General features: G+C 41.7%; 1 protein-coding gene across 1 annotated transcript in view; it reads left to right on the top strand.

The window, feature by feature from the left end:
* HEPHL1 (hephaestin like 1) overlaps positions 1-24,764 on the top strand; it is an 82,324-nt gene that overhangs the window by 43,999 nt on the left and 13,561 nt on the right. The window contains exons 7-14 of the mRNA XM_058545399.1: positions 2,717-2,856; positions 3,014-3,145; positions 4,727-4,938; positions 10,435-10,585; positions 12,553-12,765; positions 15,359-15,572; positions 20,266-20,405; positions 23,186-23,326. Coding sequence (XP_058401382.1) covers positions 2,717-2,856; positions 3,014-3,145; positions 4,727-4,938; positions 10,435-10,585; positions 12,553-12,765; positions 15,359-15,572; positions 20,266-20,405; positions 23,186-23,326 — 1,343 coding nt within the window. The remainder of the gene's footprint in view (positions 1-2,716; positions 2,857-3,013; positions 3,146-4,726; positions 4,939-10,434; positions 10,586-12,552; positions 12,766-15,358; positions 15,573-20,265; positions 20,406-23,185; positions 23,327-24,764) is intronic.

Below are 24,764 nucleotides of genomic sequence, written 5' to 3'. Positions count from 1 at the left end.
GATGGTTTTGAAGAGGGAATAAGACAGGACTCTCAATGGAAATGAACTGGCCAAGGAAGGTTACCATTTTGGTTCAAGGACAGCCTGATATAAGTTATGCCCCCTCTATCCAGAATGTCCTTTTCCTCCCTGTCCAGTAAAATGACATTTTTCCTCCAAAATTTAACTCTGATGTCACCTCTTACTTTCGCCTGACTCCTAAGTCATAGTTAATCATTTTCTGTCTGGGCTCCCACAGCACGTAGTATTTTTCAAATAGAATCTAACAATTCATTAAGTGGATGTGGACTCCTGTGACTTGTTATTGTACAATCATGTGCAATGATGTCTGTGAAAGCATTAACAAATGTATAATGTGATACCAAGAAGTATTGCTATTACTTTATGATCCTTTTTATGTTTAAGGGAATATTTTGTTTTGTTTTGTTTTGGTTTTTTTTTGGTGAGGGAGATTGGCCCTAAGCTAAAATTTGTTGCCAATCTTCCTCCTTTTGCTGAGGAAGATTGGCTCTGAGCTAACATCTGTGCCCATCTTCCTTTATTTTTGTATGTGAGATACCGACACACCATGGCTTGATGAGTGGGGCCTCAGTCTGTGCCTGGGATTCGAACCTACAAACCCTGGGCCTCCAAAGCGGAGCACGTGGACTTAACCGCTACGCCACAGGGCCAGCCCCTGAGGGAATGTTTTAAAAATTCTCTTTGTGATCAATATGATACCCTTTGTTTCTTTCATTGTAAATTTCATCCATTCATCCATTCGTTCATTTATTCTTCTACCAAACTGATGTACTTGAGACTTTCCTAAAGAATTTGTGTGAACCTTGAAACTCTGAAAAACTCTTTGCTATCAATATTCTCTATTGACTATTATTTCTCCATAAACAGAATAATAAGAATTAACATTGAAAATTACATCTTAGGAGCCTTCCAGAATTCTGAGGCACCTTATAAAATATGACATATTAAGCTATATTCAATCAGTATTTAACGTAATATATGAAAGCACAATGTTCTAAGCGACATGAGGGATGCAAAGAGGTCTAAGACAATGTTCCCACCCTCAGGTGGAGAAAAAAGCAGTGTTCACAGGAGAAGAGAAGTAACTTTGCAAGTTACAAATAAGACTAAGACGAACCATCCAGGCAGTGAGTTCTCTGGGCGTTCAGAGAGAGCTAAGATAGCCTGGAACACTTCACAAACGAAGTAGGACTTAAACAGGGTCTTGAAGAATGATAGAATTTATATAAGTGAATAGTCAAGAGGGAAATTTGAGATGCAGGGGTGGATGCAAAGCACCTACCTTACAGAGGAGAGTGATTAGATCAGAGTGATTGGAGTGCGGATTTGCCCAGGTGAATGGGTATTTGCAGGGAGCCGTAGGGAGAGAATTGGGATAAAGTGAACTGGATATCAATTGCAAAGGGCTTATAATCCTTTTGAACTTTATTTGATTGGCAATTAGAAGCAACTGAAAATGTTGCAGCAGGTAAATGACAATGAAAATTATCATTTTGGAGATTAATGTTGTAGCAGTTTGTATACCGAGAAAAAGCTGAGTGAGCCAGTGTGAGATAGAGGATGCAGACTGTGCGGTCAGGAGGTTCGTATAATGGTACACGCACAAGATGATAAGGGCATGAGCTGGGGTTGTGGCAGTGGGAAGAAAGGAAAAGATGAAAAAAAGGTACAGAAAAGGAAGGATGTAATAAAAGGATACAAAGTCACAATAAACAAGATAAGGGGATGAGGCAGAAAAAGAAGATAACTGTGGCTTAGCTGTGTGACTGCAAGAGTAATGGTACCATAGACAGAAGTAAAATAGAATAGAGATAGTCCTAGTCAGAATTTATATTATTGTATTTCACAACTTTGAAATTTGGTATTTCATGTATATAGTTTATATGATAACTCTCCGTTAATTAAAATATTTGATTAACTAGACACTGCATTCCTTAATCATGCCAGATCTCAAAGAGCTTACTATATGCAGACACTGTTCATACTCACATCAGCAAGAGATAAAAGGTGCTCATTCTGCAAAGAAACCAGTTAGCTCTTTGTTACTTTGTAGGACACCCTTCTGGGACTCCAGTACTGGCAAGTAAGGAGTTTACCTGTGCCTTCATCAGTTGCTGGACTTCTGGGGAAGAAAGTACAATGGCTAAGAGAGAAATGAACTTGAGCATCATCCAGCTTCTGAAAACTTTTTTTTTCTTTTTGTGAGGAAGATCAGCCCTGAGCTAACATCCATGCCAATCTTCCTCTTTTTTTTTTTTTTTCTGCTGGGGAAGACCGGCCCTGACCTAACATCTATTGCCAATCCTCCTCCTTTTTTTTTTCCCTTTTTCTCCCCAAAGCCCCCATAGATAGTTGTATGTCATAGTTGCACATCCTTCTAGTGGCTGTATGTGGGACGCCGCCTCAGCCTGGCCAGACAAGTGGTGCGTCAGTGCATGCCCGGGATCTGAACCCGGGCCTCCAGTAGCAGAGCGTGGGCACTTAACTGCTAAGCCACAGGGCCGGCCCCCCAGCTTCTGAAAACTTTTAAGGCTGGTTGACTGTTCCCGGGAACTTTGTTGAAGCCTGTGCCGTCTTTTCTGGAGAGATGGGTGGGTGAACATGGGCTAAAGACAATAAAATGAAGCTCCATAATTAAGGCATTAGTTGGATATGCAGAGATGTATTCTCAGTCAGGTTCCTATTCTTTCCACAGTGACTCTGAGCTCTACTTCACACAAGGGGACAACAGAATAGGAGGAAAATATTGGAAGGCTCAGTATGTGGAATATGTTGATGCAACTTTTACTCGAAGAAAGAGACTCTCCGAGGCAGAAACCCATCTTGGAATTCTTGGTAGAGTAAAACCATCCTCCATGTTTTGAACGGGGTGGGGGGCGGATATTTTAGCCAGGCATATACCTACATGGAATGTCTCTTCTTCTCCTGCCCATATTCACTTCTTTCCGTCTCTTTTCATCATCTCCTCTCTCCTTCTCTCGGTATTTTTCAGGCCCAGTCATCAGAGCAGAGGTGGGCGATACCCTGTTGGTGACCTTTGCCAACAAAGCTGACAAAGTCTACAGTATTTTGCCCCACGGTGTGATCTATGACAAGGCCTCTGATGCAGCCCCAAATGTAGATGGTAAGTCTCAGCCTGGGCTTAGGGAGAAAACAGGATGAATGAGCAAAGGACTTAGAACTGGACAGACCTGGTCCCTTAACTTGTCAGCTCAGTGAGCTCAGGCAGTTATTTCAACTTTCTGAACCTTATTATTCTCACCTGTGAATGCAGATAATGAGGCTCACCTCACAGGGCTTTGGGAAGAGATGGAGAGAATTCAGACTGTGGGTCTGGCCCACCGTAGGTTCTTAGGAAACATTAACTCCTTTCCTTTTCCCTCAGCAATGCAATAAATTTCAAAATGAGCTACTTTCACAGTCGTGCCCACTTCTCTAAGATGGAGAGCTTTCCTGTTGCAGGTTGTATGAGATTCTATGGGTGAAGGCTAAGGGGAAAATCTGATTTCCAATGTTTTGTTGACAATTAAATCTTACACATGGTCTTTGCTCTGTATCATTCAACAAATACTTATTTAAAACCAGTGTTATGTGCTTATCATCATACACAGCCTCTCCCCGTCAGAGTAGGCAGCACAGGCTCTCTGCCCATAAGAAAGGCAGCTTCTGCCCAGCGGCTGCAGGAACTATCCTTCCATTCATGATACTGCTCTTGGGAAACTCCTCGTCTCCTTGGAAGCCTTCCCGTCACTGCAACAGACATCATGGCTGCCTGGGATACTTCTTCACGCCCCAGTGTGAGACCAGGCCCAGTCCAGAGCAGGCTTTGCGTTGATGATGAGGGGACAGAGAAGGAAGGAATGGAGGGAGAATTCCGCCTCCCCAGTCCCATCCTCATCCTCCTCTGTTACAGCAATGTCTCCTATACCTGCACCCTCTTCCTTGGTCAAAATGCTCACAATGACTTTTTGTGTGTGTGCAGAAAGAACGCCAATGCTAGCCCAAATGTTTATATTTTCTATTGTTTAACTCTGCAAACTTATTGGGCACCTTTTTGCAAAGCTCTGGACAAGATGCAGAGAGTCTCTGGCCTCCGTCTAGCTGGAGAGATTCAATGTGTTCATTCGGCAATACAACGTGAGGATTGAACGCACAGTCTTTGGAATCAGCCCTCAGTTTGAATCCCAAATCTGCCATTTATCAGTTTTGTAACCCTGGGCATTCACTTACCTCCTCTATCTTGTAATTATTTGGGTTATTTCCTAGTTCAATCTTCTAAATTTCAAACTCTTTGAACTAGGGCTCTTGCTTAACTTTTTGGGGTATCCTCTGCAGGGCCACGTATAATATATTCCACATAGAAGGTACTTAGTGATATTTTATGGTTTTATATTCAGTTGCTAAATGGGCAATTATCACTCTTTTAATATTTAATAATTATCACTCTTTTAGTATTTGAGTAAGAAAGAGTATCTATGAAGATAATAAATGTAAGCTATCAAGAAGACAATCCTTTGATATCAGCTTCTATCTCTGAAACTGTGGCAGATTTTCTGGCCTCCCCTGGTAAGATACACAAGCAAAAACAACCATCCTTCTACGAAATAAATCATCAGAGAGAGACACCCACAGCTGGAAGACCCAGTCTGACAAGTTTAATGTTCTTGGCTGTTGCTTTGGGTAATTGTTTCATTTGTCTCCTCAGGATTTCTGAAACCAGGGGCACACGTTAAGCCAGGTGAAACCTTCACGTACAGGTGGACGGTGCCAGAAAGCGTGAGCCCAGCAGCTGGTGATGCCCCCTGTCTGACCTATCTTTACTTCTCAGCAGTTGAGCCAATCAAAGACACCAGCTCTGGCCTCGTAGGACCTTTGCTAGTTTGTAAAAAGGGTGCTCTCAATGCTGACGGGACACAGGTAGGCCATCACATGTCACCAAGTTCTTCTCAGGGTTGTATGTGGGAGAAATCAGTAATATGGCTAGAGATTAGATAGTAATAAAGAGGCAGTTACAAAAAACAATTTTTTCCTCCTTCCTCTTGAAACTGACTTCTACGTAATAGGAATTTTATTTTATAATTTTGTGAATTTAAGATTGGACTTCCCAAAGTTAGAGATGTTCACCCAGAAACCCAGGATTTCTGCTTGTTGTGGCTAGGATTCAGTAGCTCTCTTTCCCTGTGCATTGCTTTGATTGTGGAATCTTAAGAGATCTGCATGGAATGCAAATTGGGATCCTTTTTTCTTGGGGACTGGACAAACCTGTTCCCTTCACTTACCAGCCTTGTGAGCTCAGGCAATTATTTCAACTTTCTCAACCTAATTATTCAGGTTTCTCAAACTTGGCCACACGTTAGAAGCACCTGGGGACCTTTTAAACATCTTTTATTCAGATGTTCCAGACGAATTAAATCATAATCTCCAGGTGATTCCAACGTGCAGCCAGGATTGCGAACCACCGTCACTCACCACTGTAAACTGGAAGTTAATCACTATGGCTGAAGCAACAAAGCCGTGTTGATAATTTCTTGCTAGTCCCACCCTAGAGGCCTAGATGGTTGTACTGATGAGTGTGGCAAAGCATAACATTTCAAGCCATGTCTACAGGATATTAAACACACTGAGGAAAATCTAGTTATTCAACCATTTGGAATTACTTCACCAATCAGAAATAGCAAGACTATTTATTTAAATGGCATATTTTATAATGTTTTGCATCGTACAGACCCACTTCTGGGCTCAAAGGAATTTCTAGACAGAGGACACAGTATCTTGGTCCACCTCAGATTTTCACTTCCCTGCACAAAGACCAATCCTGGAAGTGTCTATTAGAGGCTCAGTGAGTCCCTAGCCCTTTGAATGGCCCTCAATAATGCTTGTGCAATAAAACTGAATATTTACACTGTAATAGGGCAAAGCAGGATGAATATCCCCATTTTAAAGCTGAAGAAACTGAGGCTCAGAGACATTGAGTGACAGCCCAGGAAACATACCTGGGAAGTAGGGAAAGTCAGCAGTAGAACACGGAACTTTGAGCATCCAACTTTGTTCTTTTTCCAGTATAGTACCCTGCTTCCTAATAGCTAAATCCCTGATCCAGGGAAATTTAGTGCCAGAAAACTTCTGTAAGGTAGTTCTGACTTTGCCCCTGTTGTATCCATTTAATGGTAACTTTGAGGTTTGCTAGAAGCATCTTCTAGTCTCTGGGAGTTGTTGCCTGAGCCAAATACCATTCACGGTCAGTCCACCTATACAAAACTCATGAAAAAAAATAAATAACCTGAAACACTCCATACCTGGGATTTGGCTGAGAGAGACGTCCATTTGGCCAGACAGAAAGTTATTTTCAGTGCAAGAAATGCTTATGAAACACATACTAAGCCAGACCCTCTATAGGTAAAATCTTATGCCTCTTCTAGGCACGTAGAGATGAACATGTAAAGAGGTGTTTGCCTCTCCTTCCAGTAAATTGCTGTAAACTCTCCCAGTGGAGAATGGATGTCATAAAACATGACCAGGTGATATTAGGCTCTTTTCTAACACTCATGACCTTCCACAATAACCACAATCAAACTTTCTACTTCCATTCTCTGTTATCTATCTATCTATCTATCTATCTATCTATCTATCTATCTATCTATCCATCCATCTATCTGTCTGTCTGTCTATTCATCCATCCATTCATCTATCTACCCACCCATCCATCTATATCTATCCTATACTTTCTATTTTGAAAGTATTTCAGGCTTATGGAAAAGTTGCAAAGAAACTACCAAGAATTCCCATATATCTGTCACCCAGATTCCCCAAATATAAACATTATACCTCACTTGCTTTGTTATTCTCTCACTTTTATTTTTCTGTTATTTTTCTTGCTGAACTGTTTGAGAGTAGGTGGCAGACATGAGGTCTCTTTAGTGTATGTTTCTGAAAAACAAGGTCACTTCCTGACATAAACACGGTATGATTATCCAAGTCAGGAAATTAACCTTGATACTGTACTATTATCAAATCTGCCCACCTTTTAAAATTTTGCTGTCTTATTGATGACCTTTACAACAAAAGAAAAATATGTTTTTCTCGGTCCAGACTCTAATCTAGGATCTCACGACGTCTCTTCTTCGTGTCTCTTCTTTTCTCTATGATCTATTTCATCACAGGGCACCAACTGTGACGTTTCTAAAATGCAAGTAAGATCAAGTCAATTCCATGTTTAACAATTCGAGTGGTTTCCTGTCACACTTAGAATAAAAATCTATATTTCTTAGCCTGGGCCTACATGCCCCAGCCTCTGACTCCTTCTTTGATATCTCTCACCACACTGCCTCGTGCCTGCTTATGCTCCATCCACACTGGCCTTCCTGTTCCTCGAACAGGCCAGGCTTACCCTTGGCCTAGCACCTCTCTACTAGGCTCCCTCTAGCCTTTGCATGGCTGACTCTTCTTGTCATCTCCTTAGAGAACCCTTCCCTGCTCACTGAGCTAAAGTCACTCTCTATCACATCACCTGATTTTAATATCATTTACCACCTTAGGACATTTTCTTTATTTATCTTTTTATGTTTATAGTATGTTTCCTCCTACAAGAATGTAAGTGCTATGGAGCAAGGAACTTGTCTGTCTTATCCTCATTTCCCAGAACAATGACTGGTGCTTTGTTGATACTCAACAAATATTTATGTTTGCATAAATGAAATACAGAGTGAACGCTCCTCTTCAAAGTTGTATTAAGAAGTTTGGTTAACAGAAAATGCCACATTACACGCATCTCAAACGTTAAATGTGTGGCCTGCAAACAGACACTGAAAATTCCAGGACAACCTCATTTCAAAACTCGTTTCCCTCATCCACATTTAAGCACTCAGAGTTGTGTGATGGCTTATGGTTCAGACCTCCCGGTTTCCCTGCTGCTATGGGAGCCTAGAATGTACTGACATGGGTGCTCTTCACAAAATAGCTTTGTGCTGCAGACACAAGCCATTACTCAGATGTGTTCCCACTCACAAGTAGCAGAGTGTATTAATCAGAGTTCTCCAGAGAAACAGAACCATTAGGATGTATATATAAATAGAAATAGATTTATTGTAAGGAATTGGCTCATACAATTATGGAGGCTGATGCGTTCCAAGATCTGCAGGTGAGTCAGCAAACAGGGGACCCAGGGGAGCCAATGGTGTAGTTCCAGTCCAAAGGCCTGGAACTCAGGAAGAGCCGATGTTTCAGTTTCAGTCTGAGGGCAGGAAGAAGCTGATGTTCAAGTTTGAAGGCAGGCAGGAGGACTTCCCTCTTACTCGTGGGAGGATTGGACTTTTTGTTCTATTGAGGCCTTCAACTGATTGGATGAAGCCCACCCACATTAGGAATGGAAATCTGCTTTACTCAGTCTACTGTTTCAAATGTTACTCTCATCCCAAGACACCCTCACGGAAACACCCAAAATAATGTTTGACCAAATATCTAGGTATCTTATGGCCCAGTCAAGTTGACACACAATATTAACCGTCACGCAAGATCCTACCACCTTCCTTCTAACCTTTTTCTGGACTAATTTCTCACTCTCATAGACCCAGTTATCCTCCAAATGACTCTCAGGTGATGAGGTTCTTCAACTCAACTCCTTTCCATGGTTTGTTCTTGTACTATGGACAATTGCAATCACAGCTAATAATGACAGTTAATGTTGTCTACTTAGTATTTGCCAGATGTGTGTGCTTTACCTATATTATCTAATTTAACTTTCACAAAAAAACATGAGGTGGGGACTACTATTATGCTCATTTTGAAAATGAGGGCATTAAGGCTTAGAGGGGATAAATCGCTTGCCCTGGTTTTCACAGCAAGTAAGCAGAGCAGCATTAGAATCTAGGTCTGCCTGCTCCCATAGCCCATAATTTTTAAAAATATATTTTGGCCTTTTACTTCCCCGCAATTTTTTATATTTTATTTTGAAAAATTTTAAGCCTACATTGTTTCTTTTCATAGCCTATGATCTTAAACTATTGCCTTCTAAAACACCGTGTGATAAAAGCAGTAAATGGTTATGATGTATAGTAGGAACATAAAGCAAGGAGCATCCACGTCTTCCATGAGGAGTTAGGGGAGCTTCACAGAGGTAGGACAGCTAAGCTGGCCCCTGAAGTTGGATTAGGGTGGCAGATGGTCAAAATTGGGGGATATATATACAAAGGACAGAGACCTGCAGAACGCAGCAAGCTCAAATTGCTGTAAGGAGCTTGGCCTCGCTTCAGTCAAAGGACCAGGAGGGAAGGGCCAAGAAATGAGGCCGAACAGGTAGGTCTCATTGTGAGTTCAGATTGTATTGTCCAGTTTAAGAAGGAGAGAGATGTGATCAGATGGCATTGTTGAGGATCCCTCTGGAGCAGGCAGCAGGATGAAGGGTGGATCGGAGGGGAGCTGGTTAGAGATAGGAAGATGTTGAGGGGCGTGAAATACAGTCACTTCTCTGGTTCAGCTTTAAAGAAAAGTACATTTCAGCAATTTTGGATGCTGTGTTTTCAGACATGCTCAAATAGACAGATTAGAAATACACACAGTGGGAAGTAATCCATAGTTCCCTCAATATCAGCTCAAGTTAACATAATTTTGCAAAGTCTCATGGGTTATGTGAATTCATTATTTCACTCACAAATGTGTATTGGGTGCCTGCTTTTCCAGGCATTTTTTTCTGGAGCTGAGGATATAGATATCCAACATCCTTACCCTCTCAAAGCCTACATTGCAGGGGGAAAACAGTCAAAATTACAAGTTCATAAATAAAATACAATTTCAGGTGGAGATAAGTGCTATGAAGATGGGTAAAGTGAGTTTGCAGGCAGGGTGGAAGATGCGTGACTCTTTTAGACAGGGTGGTCAGGGAAGGGCACTCTGAGTAGGTGACATTTGTATAGGGAACTGAATGGAGTAAGGGAGTAACCCAGGCAAGACCTGGGAGAACCTTCTAGGCAGTGGGAAGCACAGTGGGAAAAGGCCCTGAGGCAGGAATGAAGTTTATGTGTTCGCCTTCATAGAAGAGCAAAAGGCCAGGGTGGCTGGAGTAAGCTAGGGGTGAGTACAAGGAGATGAAGTCAGAGAGGCCAGGGCCAGGACATGGAAGCCATGGTAAGGAGAATAAGATAGTGATGACCAGCCTGACAACGGGAGTACCACAGAGGAGGAAAGCTCCTGAGCAAGAAGTCGCATGGGGAGGGAGAAGGCTACAATGAGAAACATCAATTTTTTGGGTGTGGAATGAATTTATCAGAATCATGCTCAGAATCCTGCTTCACAAAACGACCCAGCAAATCTATGGCTGATGTTGATCCTAATTTACGTTGTGTTACTTTGAAAGTGAAGCAGAGCTAAGAATTCCTCCGAGCTGTACTTCTTATATGTTCATATCTTTTTTCTATGTAGAAAGGAATAGACAAGGAATTTTACCTATTATTCACAGTGTTCGATGAGAATCTGAGCAGGTATCTTGATGAAAACATTCAGAGGTTTACCTGGCGTCCCTTCAGTGTCAACAAGGAGGACAAAGAGTTTGTGAAGTCCAACCGAATGCATGGTATGAGAAAAGACTTTCTCTCCTGTGAAGGAAAGGCGTAATTGTATTTAAAGTGAAAATGTTTGAAATACTTAACTGTCTTAATTTTGGCTTCTTGGGTATTGTGTTTTGGTCATGAGTAAATTATTTGATGGCTCCAGCCTCACAAGGTATGGTGAAACCTCCCTATCTCCCATAGATGTTGTGAAACTTAATTAATACATCTAAAACACTTTATCAGCCTTAGATGAAGCAACACAGAATTTAAACCAGCAAAGATCACAGTACATCTTAAACGGAGAAAATCGCTGACGAAGTGCCCTCCGTTGGGTTCACAATGACATCATTAAGTCCGATAACTCAAGTGATAATTGGAGATAATCATACAGCAAAGTATCTCTTATCAAGTAATATGAATGACTGTCTAAAGTGTTAATTTGTAAAATACTGGCCATTCCTATCCTAGATCTTTACTTAGGAGGATTTGCTTAATTCTCCGTCTCTGTCTCTCTTCTATCAGTTGTTACATTAGTAAGCCACCTATATTCAAAGGTGTTTGTTGAATGAATGAATGAGTGAATGAATATTCCAGAAAGAGAGCCTTTAAACTAGAGTTCCAAGGCAAGAGAAAATTCTTTACCAGCCAGCCAAGGACAAAATTATTAGCACCTAAATTTACAATGATATCTTCTTAACATTCAATGGACAAGATTTAGATAATTAATTTGCAAAAGCATTATTAAAGACTTTTTTTCAGAAAACGTGATGTTCTTCTCAGAAGCCCCAGGTCTTCTTGGAATTTCTACTAATAACCGCAGATATCTGAATAAAATTATCAAGCACCACTGGTTCTGCAGACAGAAATAAAAAGGAATTTTATTTATTTGAATTATTACAAAAGATCATTCATGTGCATGACAGTTGGTCTTTCCCACTACAAGCATTAATGGGGAGTGGAGAGGGTGGGGATAGAATCTTTATCTATCAAGCCTGAGACACAATTATGCGCACTCACCCCTCAGACAGTGCTATACAATCATGGCATCATCCCCCTCAGAGTGGGAATATGATTTCTAAACTCTTCTCAAGGCACTGCTCCAGGCAGCCACTATCAATGGATTGAGGTTGATATAAAAGATGAAAACGATTTGCGTTTCAGGAAATACTGAGGGTCTTCATATCTAAGTAATCATTATTCAAAGTCCCTTCGGTTATTCTCTTGGAGTAGGGAAATGAAAGTTATCAAAGGCAAAATTACTTACTCAAAGACTAACCTCTTAAAAACTTAGGGTCCCTCTCCATAACCAAAAAATTCCTCTTCACTGACCAGACATGCAAATATACCGTCAATCAATTGGAAATCTTTCAAATGATGTAGGATCCGTGAAATCAGTAAAGGGATGTCTGATAACTTCTAGAATCAAATGCAAATGAGGATCTGACAAAATTAAAGGAATTAGTAACTGAGAAAGAGACACTTAACACGGGAGATGACAGGATAAGAACCTCAAAAGAAAATGATTTTCATATCTAGAATTTTAGAGAAGACTTTGGGGAAATTGGTAAAATCTGTAAAATATTTTTATTTTTTTTTATAATCCACAAGACTGAAACATAAAAAGAATATCATATTATACCATCAATCCATTTTGTCAGAAAAAAATTATGCCAGAAAACAATCTGATTTATTTCTTATTGTTCTTAGAATTAGTGTTCTTGTGTGTATGTTGTTAAATATAACATTTTCACAATTTTAGTATATTTTCATTATTCATTGTTAGTTTTAGTCTCCATTTTAAATTGATTCACCTTGTAGCTTTTCCGCAGTACTATTTATTCTCTGATAATACAGATCTTCTGTAAATAGTTTGAACTTGAACAGTTGAACACCCTGCCCCCATACACACTGATAATCTTTCACTAAGATGATGTATTTTCAGTATATCTATATAATTATAGTGGGCTCTATCTTTTTTCCTTCCATTTAGCTATTAACGGCTATATGTATGGCAACCAGCCTGGCCTAAACATGTGCAAAAAGGATAGAGTTTCCTGGCATATGATTGGAATGGGCACTGACACCGACATGCATGGAGTTTATTTTCAAGGGAACACCATCCACCTACGAGGGACTCATCGTGACTCCTTGGCCCTGTTTCCCCACATCTCCACAACGGCATTCATGCAGCCAGACCATGCAGGTAAACTTGGCTGGGCCATCTTGGGTGACCAAATTCCTGTCTTCAGGCATATACTCTTAGGGTCCTTTCCAAAAAGAAATTGGTTGAATTTGGACATTTCAGAGGGTATATAAAGAGAGACAGTCTTGATTAGAATCAAGGAATCCTAACTATTTTATTCCAAACACATAGTGTAAAGGACAAAGGAGAGGCATTTAAAATAACATCCACAAAGCAGAAGTGGGAGTCCTCTAAATGACCTTGCCACATGAATCCTAGGAGAATGCTCTTGATTCATATCCATGAACAATTGAGCCCCAAGAAAGAGGATATTTTTTGTTCTCTTTAAGCACAAACATCATTCTTGTTGCTGCTCTGAAGCATCTACCGGGCATGGACAGCCCGGTAGATGCTTCCAGGTTATGGCCTTGGCCTGGTCTCCCTTCTCTAGAGACTGATAGTGGCCTCTTGATGAGGAATTTGGGGGCTTCTCTATTTCCATTCTGTGGGTACCCTTGGTTTTCCCAGAGGACATGCCGCATTGGGTCTGAAGTCCATGGAGGGCCCATTGAAGTACCAGTACCTGTCCTTTCTCTTAGAGATTTCCAAGCTAATTAGATAATCTGGGCATTTTTATAAAAGATATAGAGCTACACATGGCAGCATATGCTGTTGCATGAAAAATAAGGATAGCAAGCAAATGCTATGGGCATTTAACATGTTCCTCCAACCCAACTTTTTCATTAGTCTTAAAAAGAAACCAATATGCTACCCAGATGAATACTTGCTGACTCTGTCTCCTTTATAAATGGATATTTACTTCTTTACATCAAACTGGAACTGCAGTTTAGGTGCTTCTCAGTGTCATTGGTTAAAAATTTGAGGTTTGGGCTTCAAAACTTTTGCCCAAGAACTGCCAGAGACTAGGAGCTCCATGATCTTTGCCTTATAAACTTCTAGTATTCAACCTCTCTGCATTAGTATAATTGATCAGTTACGAAACACCCAACCAAGGGATGCCTTGGACACAATTTTTTTTTTTTTTAAATACACTCTTTAAGACCAAAGAGGAGAGGGGAGGGAGAGAGCCAAATAGTTTTAATCCATAGAAACAAGCACTCAAACTAGAGCTGGATGGAATAATTTTAGAGACTTGGCTACTTATTCCGGTGCTTTGAGTATTACTCATGTGCCCTACAGGCTTCTAAAGAGCTTCATAAAATGTTTCCCTATTTACGTCTGATGGTGAGTATAAATCTGTGACTACTTAAAAGCTTGGTCATTTTACCAATTCCCGTCCCATGTCTATAAGCCAAAAAGAGTGTCCAAAGCTTGGGTAGAGTAGACTGTAGGCTGCAACAACATTTTCTTTGTTCTTTTATTTTTAAATCACATTATTGAGGTGTGATTGAAATACAAAAAGTTGTACATATCTAATATATACAAGTTGATGAGTTTAGAGATAAGCATACAACTGTGAAACCACACCACAATCAAGGCCTTAAACTCCTCTTTGGTCTTAGAGAAGATAATTCCTCAACTATTGAAGAACATGATGATCACATAAATAATGGACTGCCTGGAAAACAACATATGCAAAAAGGAGCTCTTTCCAAGTCTATTTTCAGAGGTGTCTTCTCTGTGGTTTCACAGAGACCCTTCCTCATGAGGGTCCTAGTCAGTGCCTGTGGGTGCTGGGGTACCCACTGAACCAATGGTTTTTGTTCATCCTGAATGGGTAATTTGGCAATATGTAGACATGTGTAGCTATCTCTGTGCATTGTGGATAGTTAATGATAGTTATGAGAGGCACACACTAAGAACAGAGTCTACTAGAGGAAGGGAAGATTTATGGATCCAGTAACTTCGCTGAGAGTTAATATATTCCAATAATTTTGTTTTATATGATTTTATGGTGAGTTCAATTAAGATATATCTACCTGATACCATTGCACCTAGAAAATTTAGTTTAAGAAATTACATGATTCTCAGTCAGACATGATTGTTGGTATTAGGTAGGGAAATCTAGTTGATTTTTTTTCTTTTTTCTTGTCATCTGGCGTAAAGTAGACCTACCACTGGAAATGAGAACCTCCTTTGCTCAAGGGCTTAATGAAGTAATACATTTGGCTTCAATAATAAAGATAACATCTTACATGTGTATTGCGCCTTTTAGTTTATGAAATTCTTTACGGCAAAATACATGACTTCAGAAATGTAGCCTACTGTGAACTTTGTCTAGGATCTTAACCATACAGGTAATTAATTCTGGGCTGGGCTAAAACAATCATAATTATCAGTGCATTTTCCAGAAGTGACTGTCTTCTGATAGGTGTGTACAACAGGGAAGACCCAGAGAAAGTATTTCTTGGCAGCAACTTTGCAAGTTTCATTTTTCCATTTCAGATAGTATTTTTTTCCTATAAGCCAATATAGTCAAAGTAATTTGTTCCCCTTAGGATGTGATTTAAAAATACTATACAAAATTGATATTTAAAAAATCCACCTTACCGATTATTTATTTTGGAATAAAATATGTAAGTTTGCCAGCAAAACAAAAACAAAAACAAAAAAATTGAGGTCCACCCACCATGACAAGCCCTTTCTCTTTCAGGTATTTTCAGGGTGTTTTGTTCCACCTTGCACCACTTCACGAGAGGCATGAATCAGATATACGAGGTCAACAGCTGTGGCAACAAGGACCCTTCTGAGCAGCCGTACGGGATGATAAGAACCTTTTACATCGCCGCTGAAGAGGTAGAATGGGATTATGCCCCTAACAAAAACTGGGAGTTCGAAAAGCAGCACTTGGACGCAGGAGGGGAAAGGTACCGCAGGCGAAGCCGCCGAGTCTCTTGGGTGGGATTGCGCATGCTCTGTGGACGTTTACCAAACGCAGAAACCTAAAAATGCCCTGGTTTTGTCTGCACAGTTCCGGCAGACAGAAACTTTTACTTAGGAGCACAAAAGCTTAGGGAAGCTGCCTGTCTCCCTTCCAGGAAAGGAGTCGGAAGTCGTTTTGAGGGCACGCTGGCCGCAGGCTTGTACACCTCCACTAGTGGTGGCTGGTTCCAAGCGTGGCTCTCGGACTAACGATGGACCTTTGAGTGAGTGTCTAGAGGGAAAGAGTTTAGGGAAAGAGGCAGATCCCACAGTGATCATGGGATCGGGAAGACAACAGGAGGCAGCGGGAGGCAGAGATGATGTGTAGATCCGGGGTGAGAGGGTGGGCTACTGTAGACTGAGTACTGCAGGGAAGGGGAACTGAGGATGGGCCATTGATGGAGCGCTGATATGGTGGGGGACAACCAAGGAAGGGTAGGAGGCCATTACCTTGGCAGAGGTCCCTGAGTTGGGATTGGAAGAGCAGGTCTCTCTGCTAGGCCTTGTACCCAGAAAATCGGCAAGATTGACCCTCCCTGGAAGATGCTCTCAGCCAGTGTTAAGCACCAAAGAGTCAGCAAGGCTCAGCCACATGCAGGCTTAAGAGCAATGGTTCTTTACGTGCCCTAAGCTGCCCACAGCACACTGGGGTAGAGTAAAGGGATGGAGGCTCAGGCCTGCAGACCTCCTCCCCCACAGTCAATACCCCCCACTTCACAACAGCCCTCTGCTTGGGTATCACTGTCCCTGTTACAGACGAGGAGACTTGGTACAGGGAGTTCAGTCGTCCAACTAGTCATTGGCAGAGTTGGAGTTGAACATAGACCTTTTGTAGGGCAAATCCGTGTCCTCACCACCATGCATGTTGACTTTTGTCCTTGTTTCTCTCTGTTCTTTATTATCACACACCCCCTGCCGCTCTCACCTCATTCTCTATGGCTGTGCCACACACAAACTCCTACATCCAACTATCCTGAATCTTCACATGTTTTGTTTCTCTTCTTACTTGTCAGCCTCTGTTTCGAGGGTTCAGACTCTTGGAAAAGAGAGTATAACAGTGCTACCTTATGGATAAATAAAGAAATAAAATGACTTCATTTTAAAAAGATTTGCCTCAAGGACAGGACAATTTAAAATTAATTCAATTATTCACCAACCCATTTGTTAAACCAGACACACCCTCCTGCAAAACCAGTGCTGCCAATACAAGCTAAAGAGTGATGCTAGTGCAGCAGAAAATGAAATATATACCAATTTGGCCTTTTCTAAAATGATTATTTCATTAAAAGGCTGCCATAACTAAAGAAATAATTGTGTAATAATTTTGTCATGTGTATAATCTCAGCCCATGAATATGTAAGAAATATAGCCTTCATTATTTTCTTGAAACTCAGTGAATTTCTAAGTCCCCCATCCCTCTGGGCTGGCAGGAACCTCTAGCTTCAGTCTTCTGGGATGTCTCCCAAGGGACATAGTGAGAGAGAGAGTGTCATGTGTGTTTGCACCCTGCCCCCGCCACTCTGGATATTCCCCATAAATAAATAAAAGCAAAGTGAAATAAGAGCATGTTCACATATTCAAAGTACAACAGATCTGTAGATAAAAACGCAGTACAGAATTGAAATAAGTTCTCCTAGTAGCACATCTGTGGCACCTCTGCAGATAGGAGCCCAGAAACAAATGCCCCTTCTGTACCCCAGTTGCTCTGCCTCTGCCCTTTGACCCAAGGCCATAGCATGGGACACATCTGGTTTTGAAACCATCTGTTGGTCCCTGAGACATTTATTGTCCTGGTCAGCGCAGACACTCTGCCTTACCTTGGGACCTGGACGTCCTTCCCTGGGGCTTCCTAAGAACATACTGGCAAGGCCTCAGGATGCCAGAAAGGCAACAAATGGGACCATCGGCATAATGCCAGGGTTTGTGCAGTAGGAAGGAATTTGAAAACAGAGATTAAGTTGCTCTAGAGAGATAAAGTTGTATCCTAGTACTCCTGAGCATGGGGACTGATATGCATGTATTTAAACTAACCTAGGATTTGAAATAATAACTGCCAACTATTGAGCAGGGATTTTGCTAGCGCTTTTACAAACCCTATCTGATATGACCCTCACAACACACTTGACCCATTCCATCAGCTTTGGCTCAGCATCTCACACGACTTCCTAGTGAGATGATGATAGAGCAAGTGATTACATAGTACTTAATATGTGTCTCACACAGTGCTTTACAGATCTTAACTCAATCCTCACACCAACCCTAGGAGGTAGCACATTATTATCACCTCATTTTGCAGAAGAGGAAAGCTGGAAAACAGCAGAATATGGCTCTAGAGTCTATGCTTGTCACGACCACACATGTTACTAGGACGCCTGGGAAATAAAAGTAGAGGAAAAATTCTCTTCCCTTGGAAAGTATACAGTATAGGGTAGAAGGTGTATATAGATTTGTTAAATACCTACTGTGTGCTAGGCATCATGCAAAGTGCTGGTGAAGCAGTGCTAAGAAGGGCAGTCAAGGTCCTTTCCTACACGGAATTCATGCCCCATGGCGAAGACACTAGAGTAATCATACTGAATGAGGCAATCACTGTGAGAGGGAAAGTGCAGGTGCAGCAGGAGCTCACAGCAGGAGCACACAGCCCCATCTGGGGGGCATGGTGGGGAGAGGGTAGGTGGTCAGGGAAAGCTTCCAGGAGGAAGTAGTCTTTGAGCTGGGATGCGAAGAGTAGGCCAGTTGAAGAGGTAGGAAGCATGCTTTTGGCACATGGATGGCCTGGAGATGGGGAGGGCACATGGTGTTCAAGAGAGTGAGTGCTTAGAATGACCCAAGCATGGAGCGTGTGGGGCAGGTGATGGGAAACAACACTTGGGAGGTTGGCAGAGGCAGATAGTGAAGGGCCATGAGAGCCAAATTGAGGAGTTTGGCAGTGGGAAAACATAAAAAGGTTTTCCGGGGGCTGGCCTGGTGGCACAAGCGGTTAAGTGCACACGCTCTGCTGCGGTGGCCCGGGCTTCACCGGTTCAGATCCCATGCACGCGCCGATGCACCGCTTGTCAAGCCGTGCTGTGGCGGTACCCCATTTCAAGTGGAGAAAGTTGGGCACAGATGTTAGCATAGGGCCAGTCTTCCTCAGCAAAAAAAAAGAGGAGGATTGGCAGATGTTAACACAGGGCTGATCTTCCTCACAAAAAAAAAAAAAAGGTTTTCCACAAGGATGAACTTGGTCGAGGTTATAGTTTAGGGTCACTCTGCCTGCAGTGTAGAGAAAAGAGGGAACGGCAGGGAAAATTACTAGGGACAATTCCAGTTAATGCAGGTAAGTGATGTACACGGCTTAGATTAGAATGTGGTCATTTAACAGTGGGAAATGGAAGGATGTGAGACCCACTGTATTTTGGAGATAAAATTGATAGATATTTTTTTTCTGTCTTTTGTGATGATCTATCTTGGTGATAGATTAAATACATAGTTGATCCTCATTATTCACAGATTCCGTATTTGTGAATTTGCCTACTGGCTGAAATCTGTTTGTTACCCCAAAATCAATTCTTATGGTGCTTTTGTGATTATTCGCAGAGATGCATAAAGCAGCGCAAATTTTTGTCACCCAATGTGCATGTTCCCAACTGAGGTCAATCAAGGCCTCATTCTGCCCTCCTGTTTCAGCTCTCATACTGTCAATAAGGGTCCTTTTTGTGGTTTATTTAGGGCCACAATTTTTGGTTGTTGTTTTTGCATTTTTGTGCTTTTTTGTGTGATTTTGCTGTTTAAAATGGCCCTCCAGCACAGTGCTGAAGCACTCTCTATTGTCCTAAGTGCAAGAAGGCTGTGATGTACCTTATGGAGGAAATAACTGTGTTAGATAACCTTCATCAGATATGAGTTATAATGCTGTTGGCCATGAATTCACTGTTGATGAATCAGCAATACATATTAAATAAGATGTCTTTAAACAGAAACACTTATAAAATAAGGTTGTATGTTGATCTGTTAATGAAAATATTGTGGCCGGAGGTTAGAAACCTGTATTTCCCTCAGGAACAATGGTTAAGTATTTGTTAATTCAGTGTTTGTGGTGACTTTCTAGAACATAACTATTGCGAATAACAAGAATTAACTGTATCCACCTTAGTATATGGGTATATGCATAACACAACCCACAGACTTTCTTGAGATCTTTCAGAATGGAAAATCATAACAAGGTATAGAATGACACATATGAAATCTGGGGGAATGCAGGGTGGTAGAGTGTGGGTGTGCACACGTGTGCATGCGTGGGCATGTGTATGAGGTTAGTTAGTCCCAAGAAGAGAAGCGCAACTTCAAGAGGACCTTGAGAGTCTCTGACAAGGGCTGGCCCCATTCAGCACCCAGCAGGGCTTTAGAGCAATGGCTCCCGAGAGTAGACCATGGGCCGTGCTGGGCTGCCCACCTCAGAACCCCCGGAGGCACTTTCAAATGCAGATTCCTGGCCCCAGTCCCAGAGATCCTGGTGCAGAAGGCCAGCTCCCAGGGAGATCCTGACTGCAGCCAAGTTTGGGAAGCAGTGCTCCAAAGGACCCCCAAGTTACTTAGAAGCACTCAAGGTTTTTCTACCCTCCAACAACTTTAACTTCTGATGCTTCTGATTTGCAGACATGGAGATATATATATGAACCACACTGAAAACTGGATTGGCTCTCAGTACAAGAAGGTGGTATACAGGGAATACACCAATGGAGAATTTGTGGAGATCAAAGCCCGACCACCACAAGAGGAGCACTTAGGACTGCTGGGTATGGCACAGATCTCAGCCGTGCACTGCCAGCCCCGAGCGTGCACACACATGTGCGCGCTCATGCAGGCACACGTACACACACACACATCCTGTTAGACTTATGCCTGAGAAGGGAGGCAGGAATGCTTGACTGCATTCATCCAAGTGTGACATCTTCCTGCTCTCGCCTTGTCAGGGAGCATGCTGTGTGCTCAGCTCATCTAGAGAATAGTCATAATAAGACCACCAGGTTACGCGCAAACAGGAATCCACGTTGTCAGAGTAGACTAACCCTGGAGTTCCTTTCCCACCCCTCTGCTGAGCCAGAACATTTTAATTTGAAACAATTTGATGCCTCACAACAGCAGGCAGAGTGTTTGCATAACTTCTTCAAGGTCTCTGATTATCCATGCACACGGCCATAACAATACCCCATAAAAATAATTCTGACTAAAGAGGAATCCCTTATGTGAGACGGGTGCTAAGGGAGAAAGGCCGGCTCTCAGCTTGGGAGGTGCTAACTCACGGCCTTCTCAGAACCGACTCCACCTGCCTGATGCCCTGCGCTGCCTGCTCTGGTGATCACATAAGCTCTTCCTGCTACCCTGCCCTACTTTTCTTCACCTGGGAGTCACCACAGCTGACCCCATTGTGAAGATGAGATCTTAAGGCAGAGGGCTATTCTAGATGACTTTTTGAAATCCATTCCTATTTTTAAATCAGAAGGTAACATATAAATATTGTGGCTTTACACAGTGCTTCTTAATATTAAAATAAGGTACCACGACTGCTAGCTTGATAAATTATTAAATGCCCCACCCACCTTCCCCTATACCATCACCATCTATTGACACTGGCACGCAAGCTTGTTTGTCACACCAAATGAGTCATCCCTAGTGGGAAAACTCCTTCTTTTGAGCTATGTGTGTCAACTGAGTTCTGAAGAAAAGGTGTTAGCAACCAGCTCACTGGCACAATGGTTAGGTTCACACGCTATGCTTTGGCAGCCCAGGGTTTGCAGGTTCAGATCTCGGGCATGGACCTACACCACTCATCAAGCCATGCTGTGGCGGCGTCCCACATGCAAAATAGAGGAAGATGAGCACTGATGTTGTCTCAGGGCCACTCTTCCTCAAGCAAAAAGAGGAAGATTGGCAACAGGCGTTGGCTCAGAGCCAATCTTCCTCACCCCCCCCCCCCCAAAAAAAAAGAAGGAAAAGGTGCTGGTCCTGTCAAGGGGGCTGAATTGCCCCCCAAAGAGCCCCAGTTTGGGCTATTCAGTAAAAGGACACAAACGAGTGACTTCATCAGAGCCTAGCAGCACGTCAGCCTAGCAGCACGTCAGCCAGGGGAGCAGGAGGCCCATCCTTTCATTTTCTGTAGCTCAGGAGAGGCCTGTGCTCCCTAAGTTGCAAAGGGCAGGTACGTCTCCATTCATGACTGCTCCCTGTGACCTCCAGGCCATAAATCAGAAGGCATTTGCTCTTACTCACCAGTACAGCAAGGCATGTGCAATTTAAGTGGTAGTTAATATATAAATAGTGATTTTAATATATGCAACTATATCCAAATTTACTGTTTAAAAACATGCCTAGAAATTTCATTTCTAGCTTTATTGTTTTAAAAAAAATGAGCATTTTTCAAACACTTCCTGATTCATACTAAATATTTTCTTCCAAAGATAACAACAGTCCAACAAATTTTAGATTTTTTTTAGGCCTTTAGTGGTCTTTCTCAGAAAAGAAATGAAAACCATGGTTTGAATCAGTGAAGAATGGATTGGTGTGGTCAGACCCCCCTACTATGACTATATCTTTCTGTGAATGGAGAATGCAATAAATGCCCAAGAATGCAAGTAAATAGGGATCAGGTCTAAGGTGCTTCCAAAATGGAGTCAAACAGAGAATGGAAACACCATCCTCCTCAAAGTGGTGCCTCTTGAAGACCCCTGTGTGTTTGATGCTCTGTCAATGTGGGGCATGAGCAGGGCAAACTGCGTTTGTGCCATGTTCTGGGCACTGAGAGGTGAAAGGCATCTGGCATGGGCGAGCGGCATCCCACAGTCTTGCCAGCACAGCCCTCTGCAGCGAGGTGTGGACTAATTTCCACTGGCACACAGGCTGGTTGCTTCTAGGAGGAGCTGAAGTGTGCACGTCTCATCAAGGTATCCAGATATTGAGGAATAGCGTTGGACACGCATTAGTGAAATTATTCTATTGATCATAAATCAATATGTAAACGTTTTAATTTTGTTATCTCTGAAATCCCTTTTATACACATTATTTCATTGGATCCTCATTATTATTATTATATCCATTTACCAGATAGTGAGCAATTTCAGACTTACCAAAGGTTACACATAGGGGGATTACAATGGAAAGTCACCACATCATGTGGATATGGCTTTTCCTGGAGATCATGTCAGAGCAGTAGTAAAAATGTAAGCACTTATTTCAATGCACTGAAATAAGCACATAGATTATCTTATTTAATCCTTACTGTAACCCTATGAGAAAGGTGTTATTAAATTCATTTTACAGATGAGGAAATCAAGACTCAGGCAGGCCTTGACTTACACAGGCTTCTCTAATTAGTGAAGGAGGCAAGATTTGAACCCAGATTGGTCTGATTGCCAAACACTACGTGATATTTAATACTACACAATATCGCCCTCTAAAGGAAGTACATTAATGAAGATGCTAATCTTTGTTTTATTTTGCCAAACATTACCTACACATAAATTACATCAGTGTTGAAAAGAGCAATGGTAATGCACACAGGCCTGTGTTTTGCCTTTAGGCCCAATGATTCATGCTGAGGTGGGTGACAGCATCCTGATCATATTTAAGAACAAAGCCAGGCAACCCTTCTCCATCTTCGGCCAGGGTGTGGAGATCATGGATAGTGGGAAGCAATTCCACGTGCCCATCACAAAGCCAGGTAAGTGACACCAGAGATATGTACCGTCCTGATGAGGACACCAGACTCAACTCTTTTCTGATCTTTTCTGATCTCTGAAGGGTCTTGGAGAGCGCATCCTAATGTCAATGTGTTCCAGCCATCACCTAGTCACTCCCAACATGAGATCCTCATTCGTCCAATGACCAAGTATTTATGGAGTTTCTAGGGCACCATGAGGGATGTAAAAGGGTAGTAAGACATTGTAATTGCTAACACACATTGAATGTTAATCTTGTACCAGCGGCTATGCTTTATATTTTTTTAAAAAACCATAAAACTCGTTTATCCTTACAATAACCAAGCTAGGTAGACATAAATATATTTCATTGAATCTGATACCATTGATTATAATATCCATCATTATTTTATCTGTTACTAATAAAAGAAAAAAACATGCTGCCAATTAAACCTTAACATGCCACTGAGTGAAAGGTGCATGCTGAACTCAGTTATGTTAAAATGTGAAAAATGTGCATCCTATAATTGATGAAATATGGTATTATTACGTCCGTTTAACAGGTGACTGAAGCACAGAGGGGTAAAGAACTTGACCAGGTCATACATTAGTAATGGTGGAACCCCAGTTTGTTTGACTTCAGAACCTGAGTTCTTAACCACACGTTTCTCTTAAAATACTTAAAATGAGTTTGGAAGAAAAAAAAACCAAGATGACTCATTTCGGTTACATTGCAGATTATACACGATGAAATTCTAAGTGGTGAGAAATTTCAGGAATATATCGGGGAGTGTTTATAAAAGTTTTAGAGAAGAAAAATCTATGAAGACTGATTGATTATTTAGGGGCAATTAGGGAAAGGGATAATTAGGGAAAACTTTATAAAGGAGGTAGAACTCCAGTTGGGTTTTAAAAGATGCATTGAGAGGAGAGAAGATCTCAAAATTTAAGGGGCTTCGCATAACATTTACGCAGTTGAAATGCAGTTGTAATAAATGTTAAGAGCCACTGTGACCTTCAATCATGAACTTGATAGCAACCATAGGTGTAATTACAGAGGAGTTATATTCCATTTTACCTCTTATGTATAATAACATTATCATGTTTAGTACTATAGATATTATAATAAAGGTCATATAAACTTAAAAAAAATTAAAGATGCATAAAAGAAAGAAAAGAAAACAATGTAATGCATCACTAGGAAAAATCAGCAAGGTACCTATACAAGGATGGGGTTGGGAGAAGGAAAATCTTCATTGGCCGCTATTCCAACTTCTCCTGCCTCTCCCCACCTCACCCCATCCCCGGTATCAGAAGCCTGTGTTTTTTTGTTTGTTTGTTTTTCCTGAGGAAGGTCAGCCCTGCGCTAACATCCGTGCTAATCCTCCTCTTTTTGTTGAGGAAGACCGGCTCTGAGCTAACATCTATTGCCAATCCTCCTCCGTTTTTTTTCCCCCCAAA

Source organism: Diceros bicornis, chromosome 7 (genome assembly GCF_020826845.1).
Source record: "Diceros bicornis minor isolate mBicDic1 chromosome 7, mDicBic1.mat.cur, whole genome shotgun sequence".
Taxonomy (NCBI): Eukaryota; Metazoa; Chordata; class Mammalia; order Perissodactyla; family Rhinocerotidae; genus Diceros; species Diceros bicornis.
This window is presented reverse-complemented; position numbering and strand designations above follow the sequence as displayed.